The following is a 19280-nucleotide window of genomic DNA, read 5'->3' on the forward strand; positions in this document are numbered from 1 at the left end:
AAGTGCCTTGCTCGCTTAAAATAACCGTAGAATGTTATATCATACTATATTGTTGATGCAAGCGAAAGTGGAGCTAAGAAAATTAAGTTTTAAATATAGTTTTCTTCTTACATATTGAACCTAACAGAATTATTTGTAATTTTTCAGGCGATCGAAGCTGCCGTACATCGCCGATGCCGTTGGTAACAGTCTACCAGCGCCCTCCATAGTGCCAGCTACAGTTGGTAGTCCAGTCAATCTGCTGACACCCGACCGATATGAATTCTACACTTTCGATGAGTCTGGAGAGCTGGTTAAACGACTGATGACTCTAGAAGAAATACAAGCTATCGTCGCAGCAGGAGAGGAAACTGAAGGATTGGTGACATTCGCAAATGATAACCAACCAACAATCGCTTTCAATTTCAGTCAACCATCGTACACGAAAGTTCACAACGTCGTAACGAATGTACAAAATGTGCTCAAGGCTCAAATGGAAGCGCATAAAAACAGAACCAACATACCACCTACATTAGATACACCGGACGTTTCCGACTCCTGGAGCCAAATTCTTCCATCAATATTTGGCAATACTGGAGGAGTGGATATAGTTCCTGATAGAACATCAGAAACGTTTATTACGCCGGAAACTGAAACTATCGAATTTGAGAATACGAATGAAAATTATTTGAGTAAAGATAATGAATTAACTCCCGATAAGATATTAAGTAATGATATACCGGTAAAGGTTGAAAGCACTACGATTCCGACTACATCTACAACTAAACCTACAACGACAAGAAGGATAACAACCACAACAACTAAAAAACCTACATCAAAAACAACAACGACGTCAAAACCTACATCAACGACTCAAAAAATTATCAAAAGCTCTACAGTCAAACTTCTTACATCTTCTACTACTTCTACTACGACTACCACAAAACCCAGCACAACTGTTCGAAGTACTACAAAAACCAAAACGACACCAACAACAGCAAAACCAACAACTTCAAATACAAACAAGTATAAATCAACAACAAAATCCAATGTGAAAAATTCTGCTAGCACAAAAGACAACTCTAACAAAGTAAATGAATTCAATAAAATTACTCCACAATATGAAAAATTTAGCACATTTATACCAACAAGTGCAACTACTAAAGCAACCCCGAAAACTACTGAAAAACCAAGCACAACTACGAAATCAAATATTTTAGTATTGTCAACGAGTGTAAGTAGTTTGCCATCTTCATCTACAGAAAGTCAAATTAATGATGAAGTTACAAAACTGCCTGCCTCTGAACAAAAATTTGATAAAGTAAATGTAACAACAATAACGACTCAATCGATTTCACCATCTACCATTGTTTCATCAACCGAAAATGTTATGCAGGCAGATAACAATACAAGTGTAGACGAACATCGAAACGATGACATTAATAATGAACCTGTGCTCCCATTGTTTGATGTAGCACAGAGCATAAGTCAGATTGCATCTGATCTCGGTAATTATGCACCCCTACCAACATCTGAAGATGCACTGGATACTGACAAAGTAAATGATTTAAGTTTAGAGAGTAAAGAAAATTTAGAATTTGACATACCTGCCGATGTAGGGCCAGACAATAATACAAAAGTAGAAAATAATGCCAGTAACAATAACTTTGAAAACTATGTAAAAATATCAACACTGGATCCTCAAAAGAACGATAAAGATGATGAAACTAATTCGAATATTATTCAAAATTACAATAACTTTATAAATACAACTGACTCTGCAGGAGACGTAGTATTATCAACAACAGTTTCGTCATTTGATGATATTGATCCTATTTTATCTAATTCTGTTGGAGATATGCTTTCTCAAGTCATACATGAAAATCCCGTCCCAAATGCAATTGACCAAAGTAGTGCAGCTGAGCAAGAAAATATATCTACTACACAAACGATTTTAGAAACGACTACTTCTTTTGATGATGCACCGAGTACTGCTGTAACTGAGGTAGCAGACGTCGAAACCACATCAATCCCAGCCACAACTTACTCGATAGCTTTGGTGGATGAAAATAGTGACAAAAAAACTAAAAAGACAGAAGAAGTAGAAAAATTACACCTGAAAACAGATATTCCTAATGCAACCCCTACAGAAAAAATTAAGTCTCAGCTTTCGAAGAAGAATAATACATTTCTCGAAGCAGTGAATGAACTAAACATAGCTGCAGAAAAAGAAAGAAATAAGTCCAGTGTTTTCCAAAATTCTGGAATTATTAATAATAACCTCTTACATATTACGTCCTCTACAACACTCCGGTCTCCTGGTAAAACAGAAACAACTATAAAACCTTCAACCGAAAATAGCAATGTACAAATTGATACCTCAGAAGTTAAAAAAAACTCTTTGGTGAAAAATATAGATCAACATAATACGAATAATTTCAAAACCAATATCGAAGTACCAAACATTGATGATATAAAGAAGAAGTTTCAAAAAGTTAATAATGAAGAAAAAGAAATCGCTACAGACCGAAATTCTTGGAAATTAATTCCAACTGTTCCGCCACCTAGGTCGCAGGAAAGTGAAAAAATAAAACAAAAGATAGATAAAAACAGCTCGGAATCTTCGCCCGATAAAGATATTATTTTGGACTTTTCAAATGAAAATCAAGGCTTAGAAGTTACAACTAAAGACTTGGGAGAGGATGTTGTACAGTTTACTGAATTATGCAATGAGCTTGCTTTTAGGTACTGGGAAAAAGTGATTCCCAATCTAGATAACAAGCGCAGTTTCGTATTATCTCCATTTTCTGTTACTTCTATGTTGGCAATGATGTTTATGGGAGCTAGAGGTGCTACATCCGGTGAAATGAATGAAATACTTAAATTAGATGACATGGTTACATTCAATCCACACTTCACTTTAAAGAACATATCAGATTCGATAGAAACGTCTTCAAATTCTGGCGTGGCAGTTTCAGCGTTTATTAGAGAACTTTACAGCGAAAGAAGTAAAGGGAAAATATTAACATTTTATAAAGAAAGAGCTCAACAGTTCTATAATGGACATGTAGAAGAAGTTAATTTCAAACTCATTAGTGACATTATAAGGAGGCGAACTAATTTATTAGTCAAAAGATACACCTGGGGCAAAATTCCAGAATATATAAAGAGTAATTCGATATCAATGCGTCCACCACTTGGTGCATTTTCGACAAATATTTTTGAGGTAAATATTTTATCACAATTTATTATTTCATTATTTCATGATACTGATTCTCATGGCAATTAGATTTTTGTTTAGAGTCTATGCTGGTGATGTCTTTAGCGTGAAAACATTGCAGTGATATTTACTTATGTCCTATTTATATTTTTAATATTAATTTATGAAATCACAATATTCTTTTAAGCCCCATTTCACCAACGACTGTTAAAGTTAATGCTTGATTTTGTACCATGTTACCACTTTCGTTTTTCATATAAATGAAAGAGAAAACATGATTTTTTAACAAGCTGTTAATCCTAACAGAAGTTGGTGAAATTGGATCTTAATCAAATGATTTTAATTGCAGTCAAATAATTTGAAATTTGTATTTAATTTCGCTCATGAAGTAAAAATGTTTCTTAAAAGTTGCATTAAATTTTTCAGACCGACTGCACTGGATCATCTGTTGACGGAAGAGACGGAGAAATGTATTTCGTGGTGTCGCCCAACGTGAGACAACGACGCTTGGTTCCCGTACCTGCTGTCGTCTACAAAAACAACTTCATGGCTGGATACGACCCTATCCTGGACGCAACTGCAGTCGCCTTAGGAAATACAAACTCAGTGATTAGCACTCTATTCCTTATGCCTGGACAGCAGGGCAATGTAGTTAACGCAGAAGACTTGGAATCCTTAGAGAAACGGCTTCTCGAATCGAAGCCAGCTGTGGCTACATGGAATCGGTTACTAAGAACTCTTCTACCTAGGATTGGCTTGGAGCTTCAAATTCCTAGGTTCTCACATAAGTCCATGCTCAATATTTCTTCTCCGCTGAAGAAAATGGGGTTGAAAGAGCTGTTTGACTCCGAACATGCCGACTTAGCTGGACTCAACGGTCCATCTAAGGACATTTATTTATCAGACATGCTGCAGCTCACGACTTTCGTGACATGCGGGGAGGGCACGATCGGCGAGCAGCATCATATAGAGGAATATCCGGAAATTTCCCAGCAGAAGCGTAGGTCCTCCAGATGGGCGACGATTTGGGATGAGCCAAGGGATTATCAGAGGGCATTCCATGATCCCCATGACTTAGGAGATGCCATGCACTTACCACTCCATTTGCGACCAAGACAAGCACGACTTCCAGCCAGAAATACACAGCCGTCTCGACGATTGAAATTCGATAGACCGTTCCTATATTTCGTGAGGCATAACCCCACGGGCATGATTCTATACGTCGGTCGGTACAACCCCAGACTTTTACCATGAAGCCTTACAAAGACTGCTAGTTTAGTTTAGTTAATTTTATTCAAGGAATAGTGATAAAATATACTTGGCTAGTGCAATTTTGAAATCAATTTTAATGCATTTACGCACAGACCATTTCATTTGGATTGCTCTCAATAATCAAAATTGTAATTGTTATTGACAGCAGTTAAATGTAGATTTCGTAAAGGCATCGTCCATAGATAGCAACACTGTTGATAGAGTTCGGCATTCACATTTTTGTGACTAATTCTTGGTCTAGATAATTTTCGGCGTTTTTAATAAGATGAAATCAACAGGAATAAGCAAATAATGTTTATTAGAGGCTCTTGATAGTTACTTAATTGTCCATTTTACATCACAGTATTTTGCTTTTTGGTATGCAGGTTAAAACAGAAAGGAAGTTGGATCTGTTTTCACCTCTATACTAATAGTTCATGAATAGGGCGTATTTTTAAGTTAGGTAATTTAGTGATACACAAAATGTTTTTTAGAAATTATAATAAAATAAGTATAACATAACTTTTATGAAGTGTAATTAGTAGATAGTAAATCTTTATTATAAAATAGATTTAAATTAATGATATCAATAAATTCATAGTTCAAATCTTTACATATTATTTTCTTTAAGTATAACTTTTTTGGCATATTTTCTTTAAGCATAACTTTTTTGGCATATTTTCTTTAAACATAACTTTTTTGGCATAATAATTTCTATTAAATGAAGTAGTCTCGACATTCGTCGTAAAATTTCTTCCATTCTATACATGCTGCAGTCTGAATAATGTCCGGACAGTCCTAAAAATATATCATTTATATATTAATATGCAAGCGAAAAACTTTGTACTTAACCCTTTTTACGAAAAATGGGAAAACGTACGTGCATGAAATATTGCACAGTTATAGTTTATATGGTGAAAGAGTGCATCGAGCTAATATTATTTTGATATTATGCATTTATCATACATTTTTTAACAAATAAAACATTACACACACTACAACACACACACATGAGAAATGACAGATTTTTGAGTGACAAGCCTATACATACGAATTATACTCTTTTATTTGTGGTTGAAGTCTGTTGACAACAAGTTGACAAATTGAAAGTGGATTATAGTTTTTTTATTGAATCTAAGATACTATTAGACAATGCTTACATAGCCAGTCTGAGATCAGCTAAGTCCCAGAGACAAGAGTTGAAAAAATTTTTTTTTTACAAAATATAGGTAGTAGTCCTAATGTCGTTGAAACTAAGGTCGACTTTCGACCATTGGGCGATCTCTAGTTTGGATAATTAAATAAAAAACACTAAACAAGAAATTTTAAAATATTGTTCTTATACTTACTACATTCACATAATTCCTTATACAGCCTTGAAATTCAAAGAACTTACAAGTCTTTATTGGTAACTGCTTTGTTATTTGGTAGATTTGTTTGCAATGAGTCCTTCCAGCAATGATTACAGTTCTAAACATTGTGTTAAGGCTTATCCATACATCGAGATGGTCGAAATATTTCTCCATACTCAAATTATTTTCTGTATCCAGCAATCCATATTTGTCTAAAACGCACTCCCAATAGTCACACTAAAGCAAGTTTAATGAATAAGTTGTTAATTATAGTAAACATTTTTATATCGTTATTTTCTTATTATTATGAGCTAATGAACAACGTACCATCAAGAAAGTCGGTTTATAAGCAGAAAACGGGCTATGCAATTTAGTAGGGCTTATGTATGTAGAGGTATATTAACTATCCGCCTTTGAATGAATTTCTCTGGTGCCACAATACAACGGCTTGTCGTATTTCTCCGAATTGCTTTATTGATATCGGCGCCATCTGTTTCTAACCTTCGAAGGAGTCTCTAAGTTGACACAGCATGAAAGTGACTTGTCAAAGTTACTAGGATATATTATTATCTCTATCTTTCCTGAATATTATACTCTACTTACGCCGTTTATAAAATTTCTTTGGCTACCAGTAATATTGACAGTTCTGTCTGTGAACGACAGAAAAATCTTGGCGCCGCACTCTCGAGCTGTCTCCCTGTTAAAAAATGGCGGGAAAATACAACACTGTCTATCCTGTGGACAAACGAGGATACAAAAAATGACAATGGTCCAAACGAAGGAAATCACAAAACTTAAAATTAGCTAATTAAATTGTTGCGAGAATTAATGTAACTGGCCACGTGGTTACTAACAATGTAAGCAAGCTCAAATGTATTGCTATCGTGATTCGCGACGGCATAGGCACGCTATAAAAGCAGGAGAGGGATATAATAAATAATAATATTCTATTATTATCATAAAGTTAATATACCTAGCGGAATAGAGCAACAATCTCGAGCTGTCAAACGAAACTGAAATTGGTTTCATCTGTGTGTAAAAATATGTGTACGTATACACTTAAATAAGCATGATTGAACATGATTTCTATGAGATTAAATTGTCAACGTGCGGCACGTGCCGACTGGACGTCAAAAAAAGAGTGCTGCTCTCATGTATCACACGTCTCTTTTTACCACGCAGTGTTACTGATAGTGACATCTCTCTTGCTCAGGCCTTTGTTTCTCTATTCCGCTAGGTATATTAACTTTATCTAATATCTTTAAACGAGCAATTCTTGTATAAATCGGCTCCAACGATTTTCATGAAATTTAGTACAAAGGGGGTTTCGGGGGCGATAAATCGATCTAGCTAGGAATTATTTTCAGAAAATGTCTTTTTACTCGTGTTTTATCGATAATCGATAAACTGAAAAATATGACTCGTCCTGACATCTATTGGCGAATAATAATACTATTATGTGAGCAACTAATTGTTTTAACGACCAGCAGATGGCGTTATTGAGTAACACGAAGTCAATGAGTGTTTGCTATAATACCGAGCAAAGCTCGGTCATCCAGGTACTGATTATTATAGAGGAATATAATTATATTGAAGTGAAAGAGATTAGAGGGTAGGCTATAGTGATGAATCACTGGATGAAATTCAACATGTTTCTTCCATCATGACTCGAATTCGCTAGGACATCGTCACCTTAGTCATATTCTTATTATTGAGAACTATTATAATGTATGTTCCTAGCGTATTAATAACATGTTTACTTGCCGTGATATCATATGTTCCTATGCAACATTCTGGTCTGGGCAACGGCGGAAGATCAAACACATCTCGTGTGTGCACCTACAAGATGCAAAACTTATTGTTAGGTTCATGGTAATTGGTATATAATATCTTCGCAAGGTTAAAACTTAAAAGGGTTCTGAAATGGTTAAGGAGACAAACCACTTTTCCAGGAAACTGAGCCTTTGGAGGTAGATAGAACTAAAATTTATTCTGCCTCTTTTCAACCAATAACCTTCAGCTTTAATTTTTTTTTTTAATGAAATAAGGGGGCAAACGAGCAAACGGGTCACCTGATGGAAAGCAACTTCCGTCGCCCATGGACACTCGCAGCATCAGAAGAGCTGCAAGTGCGTTGCCGGCCTTTTAAGAGGGAATAGGGCAATAGGGGAGGGTAGGGAAGGGAAGGGAAGAGAAGGGAATAGTTGAGGGTAGGTAAGGGAATAGGGTAGGGGTTAGGGGATTGGGCCTCCGGTAAACTCACTCACTCGGCGAAACACAGAGCAAGTGCTGTTTCACGCCGGTTTTCTGTAAGAACGTGGTATTTATCCGGTCGAGCCGGCCCATTCGTGCCGAAGCATGGCTCTCCCACGTATAAATTAAGAAATATACGACATAATTTTGTAAAGATAAAAAAAGAAAGATAATTTCTAAAGCTAAATAAAAATAGAATACTTACCGTATCAAAACAAACAAAAACAGCGACAAAAACATATAGGTAAGTTGTTATCATTTTATTCAGAACGAAATTCCAAATTTTACAATTGAATTTAGTACGAGTGGTAGAGGCAAACGACTAATGTTATCGTAAGATGGAAATCGATATGTTGAAATAACGTTTAAAATTTATAAACAAAGCTGTTGCATATTTTGAAACTTATAAACGGCCATGTTCTAATGTTTTACATGTCCAGAAATCATTTAAAACCATAGTTAAGTTAGAATTAGTCATCAAGAAAACGGAGTATTTTGTATGATCTTTAGTAGGTAGTAACTACAATTTCAGTGGGAAAAGTTATAAGGATAAAGTTAGTCATTATGTACTAAAAGAGTTATTGATAAGGATGGAAGTATAATATAGTATAATATAGGGTTAATTAATTAGCAAAAAATAACAAAGTATTTGCAAATTACAAAAAATGCTTTATTTAATTCGCATTACATAAAATTTTGAAGTCCGAATTTTTATGGTCTGAATGATTTTTTATTTCACTTTTGGGGTTTGTAAGCTTTGCACTCCTCGATGTGGTCCTTGAGCTTCTTGCAGTTGTCACTATCTACCCAAGCTGGACAGTTCTGAAAATGTAGGGAATAAAATTTAAAAATATGAAAACTCAGAAACTGCGAAAGAGTTTGGTACGCCTTAAAATATTTTCTGGTATTCATCATTCGGATTCATATTACTTAATGATTATTTTTTTTATCTAAAATCCAACATGTCAATAACAGGATAACTGAATCTTAAAGCCAAAAAAATCCAAAACAATTTCAAGGCCCCACTTTTGGTCGGGGGCTAAAAAGTTAAACGTCTTGTGAAAGTCAAATTTCTTCAGACGCTGATATACACTAATATCCTAATATGATATACGAAAACTGGACAGTTCTGGAAATATTACCTACTTACGGGTCGAATTGATAACCTCTTTTTTTAAGACGAGTGAATTTCAGAGGCTAAGAAAATAGACTAAGGCTAGGTTTCGTTCCCGCGTTCCCTTTGCTCTCCCGCTAGTTAGTTTTTGTAATAGATTTTAATTTTTATTTTGTTATTTAGTTACCCATTTTTTTATTTAAGTATCTCTTCTTTATTCTAAATTTATTGTCCCTGTCCGGGCACAGGTAACAATTCGCTCAAAACTCACCTCGAACAGCACGTGAGAGATGCAGAAGATGGCTCTGTTGGGTTCACAGATCTCCTTCGGTCCCCCGGGGCCTTCGGCAGTCAGACACTTGTCCTTGGCGATGGCGACGGCAGCAGCGAACTCGGGGTTGGCTTCAGCGTACTTGTCGAGGAAGGCTTTGCTGGCATCCTTGTCGACCTTATCGCCGTCCGTGATGAGATTCTTCTTGCTCAGCACGCAGATAGATTTTTTGCACTGAAAGTTTTTTATTTAAAAAAATGTACTTACTTGGAATTTTTATTTATTTTCTTCTTCCTAAATAAAAAATGCCAATTAAGGTACATTGTTTTAATAAATTAAACTAGATTTTTGTTGAATTCGTTACGCCGAAATTCGCTTCTCAAGCGGGTATCGCTCTACATTTTTGGCGGGGATTAATCTCAATCCAAAACGATAACTTTGCACACAACCAAAGACCAAGCGTATACGCATCGCAATAAGATTCATTTTAGCTTAGCATAAAACTGTAGTCACTCGAGCGGATCTTCTCTATTTTTCATGTTTTTTTAAATATCTTTGGAAATAAACATTAAGAAACAAAATTGTTCGGTTAAAGAGTTTTTAATATAGATTTACTAACAATTTATTCAAATAAAATGTATAATTATCCTAGTTAATACTTATATTTCGATGAAATAGATTTTATCGGAGGTGAGTTTGTAAATTAATTACAGCCAAAGTATGAAGTTTTAATAAAATGTTTATGGTTTAAGGTATTTTAAATATTGTGCTTTATATCTCATATTTTTTAAAACTTCTTTATTATATTGGAACTAGGTAAACCGGAAGTCGCGGAATAACAAATTGGGGTTTATCCTCGCAATATTTTCAATGTTCTTTCATGAGACTCCCAATATACCTAATCAGAATTCAGTGGTTTAAGCGTCAAGAAGTTAAAGACAGACGGAAATACTTTCGCAATTAAAACATAAATCTACCAAGAAGTAAAAAAAAATAATTTGAACACAAGCAGTCAAATTTTTCGACTTACATCATGCGCATGCGGTGGTGGGCCGGGCTTGCTCCCATCAGGCTTCTCGATCCCGCACGATGACAGCTCCTCTTCAGAGAAGATTTTGGGAATTTCGCAGCATTCGTGAGCATTCACCTATAAAAAGGCATTATATAGAAAAATCGATTTTGAAATTGAAATTTGGAATTGAACAGAATGTGGGATTAAAAAAGTACAAAAAATAGGAAACTTACTACGCCGGGTGGTGGACCTCTGCATTGTGGTGGTACGTCCGCAGAGTACACAGCCTGTAAAATAAATAAATATATTAGTATAAGAATAAAGGTTAGCTAATAATATCTGATGAATACAGCCTATGATTTGCGAAAACTCACTAATGCTTTTCCATGCATTGTGTATGCAACTAAAATTAGATATAAAAAAATGTTATCCTACACTTTTCGTTTTCTTTTAACAATATTATTCATAACATATTATTTTTTTTTTTCAAAATCATATTAAAAGTTATCAAAAAATGTCCCAATTCCACCAGCCAACAATAACATTAATTAAAAAAAGAAAACTTTTTTACCTGAAAGACCGCGAGCGAAACGAAAATGATTTTGGCGCCAAACATGTTTGCTCGCTTGTGTGTATTGCAGCGGCTACTGCCAGCTTATATATAGAGTCGTCCATGGCCGTTGACGGGAAACTACCAAGGTGTCGTGTTACTCACTTTAATGGACGCTCTTTATCTGATCCTGACGTATCATTTTCTTTGGACACAGATGTGACGTGTGCTGAACTTAGTTTTATTATGTAACTGGACTTAGTAAGCAGGAGCAACACGCTTGGAAAGGCTACCATAGAAAGTAGTGAGAGTTTGACAAAGGAAATCTATCAATATTTCCAGTCATCAGTCATGTGCTCATGCACCATTTTCAGGGCACGGTAGGTAGTAGGTAAGGGAAAGAACTCCTTGCAGGATAACCAGACATGGGCGTACCCAGGTTCTGGGCCAGGCGGGGGGGGAGAAATTACCCAGGTTCTGGGCCAGGGGGGGGGGCAAATTACGCAGATTCTGGGCCAGGGGGGGGGGGGGGGGCAAATCAGATTTTTTATAAGCTAGAAGTTTATAAAGAATAAAAAATTAATAATTTTTACTTGTATTGCAAAGAAATGGCAAAAATTCGTATTATTAATTTTAATTTTTATAGATGAAAGTACTAGATAATATACTTAGTAGGGACGTCAACATGATCCAGGGGGGCGCAGCTGCCCCCCCTGCCCCCCTCTCGGTACGCCCATGTACCCAGACACACTTAATCCTATTACACTGCCCTAAATTAAGGTAAGGGTCCCTAAATACAGTGTGGTGTAATATCGGCTTAAACATGCTGGTTTAAAATGGCAACATTTATTGGCTATGAAAAGAAATACTTCTCTATTGATAACTCCTACGATAACTCTGTAATTTGTATTCCGACTGTAAGTTTTCAAATTGAAAGTTTTCTCACTTATTATATAGTATTTCGAAATTGCTGCATATTTTTTTTTCTTTTCAGTTTTTTTATTTTGATATTTAATATATATATTTTTTTTGTTAAATAAGGGGGCAAACGAGCAAACGGGTCACCAGATGGTAAGCAACTACCGTCGCCCATGGACACTCGCAACATCAGAAGAGCTGCAGGTGCGTTGCCGGCCTTTTAAGAGGGAAATTTAATATAGTCATTATATTTTTTTAACTATTTTATCTATCATATCATGAGCTCACCTATTTTATAGTCAGTGTCAAACGAAAATAATACTACGTCGTAAAACTGAACGAAAACAAAATGATCGTGTTTCATTACTTTTATTTCCCCAAATATTTAGGATTTCATAGTCTTATTCGATCCGAAACTCTGATTTGCGACTTCCGCCGGAACTTGCTCCTTGTTTCTATTGGCAAGGTCTTCAGGAAACCAACAGGAATCATGACTTACTAGCTCTATTACTTGGTTTATGTTCCAACTTTTATTATTCGTATTACGATTATTTCAGATTAGTTGATGTCCGCAAATCCGATGCGACAAAATACGTTTATGCGCTATTACCGGAAGAAAACGTCGCATGTTCTTTCCCGGGACTGAAAGTATCTCTATGCCAAATTTCAGCAAAATCGGTTCAGTGGTTTGAGCGTGAAGAGGTGACAGACGGACAGATAGATAGAAGACATTTTGCTGACGGCATTTGTTATAATATTAGTATGTATATTGGATATCCATACTAACATTATAAATGCGAATGTGTGTCTGTCTGTTACCTCTTCACGCCCAAACCGCTGAACCGATTGTGCTGAAATTTGGCATAGAGATACTTTGAGTCCCGGGAAAGGAGATAAGATACATTTTGTTCCGAAAAAATGTACGGTCCCCGCGCGATAAACGAGTTTTGGCGCAACGGACATCATCTAGTTAGGTATATTATTTTAGTCACTGCGATGCGGTAATTCCCCGTCCACGTCATGAAAATGGCGTCATAGCTATAATAATTGTACAAATTTTAGCTCGTGGTCGAAATCTGAACTGACGCTCTTGTTAAGTGTCGTTTGTGAGACCGCTGATGCTACTGTCAATGCTATCCAAGTATTTCCTGTAGCCAAGTTTTGATTAGTCGCTGGTGTCATGTCAGTGACAGTTGTTTCACATTACACCCCAATGGTGATCGCATCCAAGTAAGTTCACAAGATCTTTGTAGGACTCCAATGCTTGATCATACTTTTCAAATGGTACATTTAACTTTATTGTCACTTGAATACCAAATCATATTATAAGTCGGTGATAGAAAAATGTAGTACCTCCTATGTGTAAATATGATCTATCAGAGAAGTTGATTCATAGGCACATGGCAGACCAACGTAATTTGGTCACGTTATGTCAAACCCAGCCGATCATGGCTAATATTGAATTGACATAACTCGACCAAATGATGTAGGCCCGCCATCTGCCTATAATCTACATGAATTAATTTCTTCGATGGTATTTTGGACCTATACAAATAGGTCCTTTTTCAATGTCCACAGAGGTAGTGAACAAATTATTGTCCAAAGAACATGGAAATTCACTTTATATTACTGTCGAAAACATCCGACACTAAGCGCCATCTACGGTGAAAGTTGGGAACAATTTTTTAGGCTTGCTAAGGAGCTACGACGCGGATGTAGACCTTACAAACTAAAAGCGAGACTTTTCTATATTAAACTTATCTGTAATCTCGTATTATGTATCATAATGTTAAAAATATAAATTTTTAACATTATGATACAAAGATAATTATTATTATTTATCTGTCATAATATAACAACATTATAAAAACGGGACCCTATTACTGAGACTTCGATGTCTGTCCGTCTGTCTCCAGGCTGTAACTCAAGAACCGCTATAGCTAAAATTCTGAAATTTTCACAGATTATGTATATCTGTTGCCGCTATAACAACAAATACTAAAAACAAAATAAAATTAATATTTTAGGGGGGCTCTCATACAACAAACGTGATTTTTTTGGCCTTTTTTGCTCTATATCAATAATGACAACAGGTAAGTACTTGAATTTTTTTCAAAGTCCTTAATTATATGTGCACTTTAATATTTAATAATAATATTAAAATAAAATAAAAAATTAATTTCCCATGCAAAGAATACAATTTTTGGCCTAATTTTGCTCTATAATGGTACTACCCTAAGTGCGCGAGTCCGACTCGCACTTGGCCAATTATTTTAAGTTGATACAAGTGCACGATACTTAATATTATGTCATGTTATTTACGAAAATCTAATAGCCACTATTTATATAGTTTACCTATAGATGTGCCAATTTTTTATAGAAAAATAATCGGCAAAGTGCCAGTCGGAATAGAGCAAAATAAGGCCAAAAATTGTTAGTATTTGTTGTTATAGCGGCAACAGCTGACATACACAATCTGTGAAAATTTCAGATGTCTAGCTATTGCGGTTGTTGAGTTACAGCCTGGAGACAGACAGACAGACGCACAGACATCGAAGTCTCAATATTAGGGTCCCGTTTTTACCCTTTGGGTACGGAACCCTATAAATATATTTCCCGAGACTCAAAGAATGTCGATAATAATTAATTACACCTAAATTGATTCAGATGTTTAAGCGTGAACTATTTAAAGTAGTAATTTTTTTTACCTATGATTTAGGAGGAGCATATTATGGATTTATTTTTGGAAAACCATCACAGCAAAGCAACAATATAGCCGTCCATTTCCGTTTCATATTTTATAAAAGTCTATACAGTATTTTATTATGCTAACAAGCCTGAAATTCTAACTTTACAAAATTTAAGACCTGTGTATCGATTTGCGGTTGAATCGAATAGTGTCCAAAGTTGTGGTAAGCCACAGCTGATGAACCTTTAAGTTTACAAAATATGTATTCCAGGCAACAATATTACCTTAATAATCTGCACGGCAGACTAGCACCAACGTTGTGAAAGTATTTTCTTCAAATCCTTTCAGAAACAAAACAATTTTTTATTTAATTTTATTACCTCATAGGCGTACGTTTAGAGACTTTGAGTAGAGGCTTTGACTAGAGGCGCTCTGAGATTTAAATCATACAAATTAAAGTTTATTTATATGACTTTCATCGTGACAGTCATAAATAAACTTTAATTTGTATGAGATTTAAAGAGCGCCTCTAGTGGCAAGCAAAGGAAGCTAATTCGCTGAAATACAAAATATTCTAGTACCCTGCTCATGGTGAGAAGTGATAAAAACTATATTTTTTTTATGAAAGGGGGCAAACGAGCAAACGGGTCACCTGATGGAAAGCAACTTCCATCGCCCATGGCCACTCGCAGTATCAGAAGAGCTGCAGGTGCGTTGCCGGCCTTTTAAGAGGGAATAGGGTAATAGGCGAGGGTAGGGATGAGAAGGGAAGGGAATAGGGGAGGGTAGGGAAGAGAATAGGGTAGGGGATTGGGCCTCCGGTAAACTCACTCACTCGGCGAAACACAGCGCAAGCGCTGTTTCACGCCGATTTTCTGTGAGAACGTGGTATTTCTCCGGTCGAGCCAGCCCATTTGTGCCGAAGCATTGCTCTCCCATGTCTTCAATTTTTATTACTTATTTAAAATATAAGTAATAAAAATTTAACATAACGCATGAATCAATAGTCATGAGACCTCATAACACAAGAATATTATAATAATATTATTATACTCGTTTCAATTCACTACAAGAGCGAGATCCTACTCAATTTTTAGGGTTTCGCACCCAAAGGGTAAAACTTATCATCTATTTTTTTGTTTGAAAGTTGATATAATCGATATTGTAACCGCCGGTGTAAACGATGGTTGTTATAATATATTTGGCATGTCTGTCTGTCTGCCCAATAGTATCATGATCTATTTTTTGTGTTTGAAAGTTGATATAATAGTTGATATAGTAATAAGTATATTATTTTCTGATGATGATGAATTATTACAATAATTCATCATCATCAGTTCACTAATTTCTGGAATAGATATTATTTTTTTAATTTCTTAATTTGTATTATCATAATATTTTGTTTATTAAGTCTGGAATAATAATATGAATGTCAATCCTTTGCCCGCTTCGCTCCACCGTGTTCAGTAACCGATTTCCTAGTTCCGTATAATTTTCATATTATTAAATATTTTTGAATGATCTCATGAGTAAACAAGTGTGAATTTCGTGGCGATTTCATCCATCGTTACTCCGGGTAATGGCGACCATTATTATTGGCCATTCATAACAGTCGTCACTTTTAAATTGGACATGCTGAATATTTACTTATATAAGCCTCATATAAAACTGTTTTGGTTAAAAAGATAAATTATTGTATTCGGCATTTTGTCGTAAAATATTTTTGTAAAATTCGTATCATTGACGACTGACAATTGTATAACAGTAACTGCCGCACACAGACACGAATATTTATTACTTAACTGTAACTAAAATTAATAAATAATGTTTGACGGATAATCGACTAAGATCTGACGACCAAATCGGTCATCGGCTTTCAGCTGTATTAAAAATCCGTTAGCTACTTCCCTGAACAACCTTTTCTGATAATCTGCGTGCTGGCAGGCCGTGGGCGGTGGGTTTGGGTGTAGTGGTGGGAAAAATTAAAAAAAAAGCAGGTTCAGCGACTTAATCGGTCTTACCACAAAAGATTAAACATCTGTTGAACTGTTATTTTGAGACCATTTTCTCTAATCAGTTGTTCAACGGGTGTTTAAATATTTTATAGTAAGACCGTATATTTTTCCAAACAGTAATTGCTCTGTACTTCCTTTACACCCAAAAAATGTTTTAATTGATCGGGTGGTGGTAAGGGGTTGCCAGCGATAGTTAAAAGTAGGAAAATGATTATTATTTTCATGTGGGTTCAGCTGTTGGCTTTTTTTCTGGCGCGAGATTAGTTAGTATGTAAGTAATCACAAAAAAAAATTGCCAAAAAAGCCAACACAGCTGAGAAATATGAAAAGAAATTAATATTCGTCTCTGAGTGCGGCAGTTGGTGTAGTATCATACAGGTGCAGTGTAACAAAACTAAGTGACAACACTTTAAGCCGGTGTGTATAGTTATACAGTGTTCCTTGTATAGATTTCACTGTGAAAGTAGCAGCGCTGAAAGAGTTAGTTTTGTCGTTTATGTTTCTATGAGAAATGTCCAACGTCATGGATTTGCATATACTAGAGATCGGCCAATGGTCGAAATTCAACCTTAGTTTCAACGACATTAGGACTACTACCTATATTTTGTAAAAAAATATAGACTATAATTTTTTTCAACTCTTGTCTCTGGGACTCAGCTGATCTCAGACTGGCCGTGTAAGTATTGTCTAATAGTATCTAAGATTCAATAAAAAAACTATAATCCATTTTCAATTTGTCAACTTGTTGTCAACAGATTTCAACCATAAATAAAAGAGTATAATTCGTATGTATAGGCTTGTCACTCAAAAATCTGTCATTTCTCATGTAAGTATGTGTGTTGTAGTGTGTGTAATATTTAATTTGTTAAAAAAATGTATGATAAAAGCATAATTTCAAAATAATATTAAAGTTCGATGCACTCCTTCACCATATAAACGATGACTGTGCGCAATTTCATGCACCTACGTTTCCTCATTTTTCGTAAAAAGGGTTACAAAGTTTTTCGTTCGCGTATATATATTATGATACCTACAATAATAAAAAAAAAAATCAGTGTTCGCAAGTTTATTTAGGTCTTGCCAAGACTCAGCCAAGAGGACATGGTTTTTTTTTTTTTAATGAAACGAGCTATCGGGTCACCTGATGGAAAGCAAATTCCATCGCCCATGGACACTCGCAGCATCAGAAGAGCTGTAAGTGCGTTGCCGGCCTTTTAAGAGGGAACAGGGTAATAGGGGAAGGTAAGGATGGGAAGGGAAGGGAATAGGGGAGGGTAGGGAAGGGAATAGGGTAGGGGATTGGGCCTCCGGTAAACTCACTCACTCGGCGAAACACAGCGCAAGCGCTGTTTCACGCCGGTTTTCTGTGAGAACGTGGTATTTCTCCGGTCGAGCCGGCCCATTCGTGCCGAAGCATGGCTCTCCCACGTATAAAAATTATTTTTAAGGTATTAGCACATTAGACAAAATATGAGTTACTAGATGATGCTCGTAACTCCGTTGTGCTAAAATCGCGTGAGAACTGTACATTTTCCCGGATTCCGGAATAAAAAGTGTCCGATTCCGGATTAAAAAGTGTCGTAAGTCCTTTCCCGGGACTCATCTCCAAGGAAAATATCAGCAAAATCGGTCTAGGGGTTTGGGCGTGACGAGGTAACAGACAGACAGACAGATAGACTGACTTTCGCATTTATAATGTTAGTATGGATTTGCGTAGTTTGCAAGTTTATTTTAAACTTGCCAAGAGCGTACTTAGGTTGCATGATGATAGCTCATAAACTATATTTGTAGCCACAGCGCTAAGCGGAATAGCTAACGATGGACTAATGGTCACAGTTATAGCTGCACGCCGCAAACTCCTCATTATTTAACTACTAATGAATTTTTAAATGCACAACACTATTTTAATTGCTGCATAACAGTGTTAGAAAAATGCAATTTGCAGCTAGTTTAGCATAAAAATGGGTTATTGTAAGTGTTGTGTGCACTGAAAATTTTATTTGCTAGTCTATTGTTTTTAAGAGGATTTGTGGCATAAAAGCGGTCACTCCCTAAGATTTTAAGGAAAAATGAGAAATTTTCAAGCGCTGTTTCTAAAATAAATAACGCAGCTTCTTCTTTCGTTTCTTCTTTTGGCTCAAAAGTCCTGGAAATTCATAGATTTTCGACCAGTCGCCGCGCCTGTTTCCAACAATTCTGTGCAGTATTTTTTATTCTGATCGCCTATCTATATTATGGGCTTTTCTTTTGGGTTTAAATCCTAATCATTAATTAACGTCCAGATCGTAATCTACATCCGAAAACCTATCACCAAATGTATTTCGACACGGCATATGTAATATGTATAATATTTGAACATTTCCTATAAAACTTGCTGAAACACCATGTTTATTAATGTAAGGTAAATAAATATTAAAGTGCCCCCAGACAAGTACTTTTCAGTAAAAACAGAACACACAGGATAGAGAATATCCTTCCATTAGGAAAGCCTGCCAATTACAAATTAGTTTAATTTTTAATTACAGGTGTAGTCCTTTAAAAGGACGGATCGATTTAGGATTATGTGACCTACTAGAACTAGTTTACTAATTCATTAAACTTTCAAGCGATGTGTTGGTCTGATGACTAGCCCCTTTTTGTAAATAAAAAAGGTTTA

At 35.7% G+C, this 19280-nt stretch overlaps 3 protein-coding genes across 4 annotated transcripts in view; 1 reads left to right on the plus strand and 2 right to left on the minus strand.

Annotated features, from left to right (window-relative positions):
- Positions 1-4883, plus strand: part of LOC121733691 (mucin-5AC) — a 54980-nt gene extending 50097 nt beyond the window's left edge. The window contains exons 3-4 of the mRNA XM_042124024.1: positions 148-3205; positions 3626-4883. Coding sequence (XP_041979958.1) covers positions 148-3205; positions 3626-4453 — 3886 coding nt within the window. The 3' untranslated portion in view covers positions 4454-4883. The remainder of the gene's footprint in view (positions 1-147; positions 3206-3625) is intronic.
- Positions 4884-4969: 86 nt separating this feature from the next.
- LOC121733692 lies at positions 4970-8464 on the minus strand. Its single transcript, XM_042124025.1, has 6 exons — positions 8261-8464; positions 7567-7641; positions 6406-6537; positions 5800-6039; positions 5146-5248; positions 4970-5086 (listed from the first exon to the last, which is right to left on the minus strand). Exons 1-5 carry the CDS (start codon positions 8312-8314, stop codon positions 5168-5170), a joined length of 582 nt encoding a protein of 193 aa, XP_041979959.1. The 5' UTR covers positions 8315-8464; the 3' UTR covers positions 4970-5086; positions 5146-5167.
- Positions 8465-8703: 239 nt separating this feature from the next.
- On the minus strand, positions 8704-11149 carry LOC121733693 (general odorant-binding protein 68-like). 2 transcript variants are annotated; one of them, XM_042124028.1, is made up of 5 exons: positions 11024-11149; positions 10689-10739; positions 10471-10587; positions 9441-9674; positions 8704-8877 (listed from the first exon to the last, which is right to left on the minus strand). In XM_042124028.1, the coding sequence occupies exons 1-5, from the start codon at positions 11066-11068 to the stop codon at positions 8791-8793; spliced, it is 534 nt and encodes a 177-aa protein (XP_041979962.1). In that variant the 5' UTR covers positions 11069-11149; the 3' UTR covers positions 8704-8790. The 2 variants fall into 2 exon arrangements, with proteins under 2 accessions (XP_041979962.1, XP_041979960.1); XM_042124026.1 differs by having other exon boundaries at positions 10686-10739.
- Positions 11150-19280: the final 8131 nt, after the last annotated feature.

The sequence above is a fragment of the Aricia agestis genome, chromosome 14, assembly GCF_905147365.1.
Source record: "Aricia agestis chromosome 14, ilAriAges1.1, whole genome shotgun sequence".
Taxonomy (NCBI): domain Eukaryota; kingdom Metazoa; phylum Arthropoda; class Insecta; order Lepidoptera; family Lycaenidae; genus Aricia; species Aricia agestis.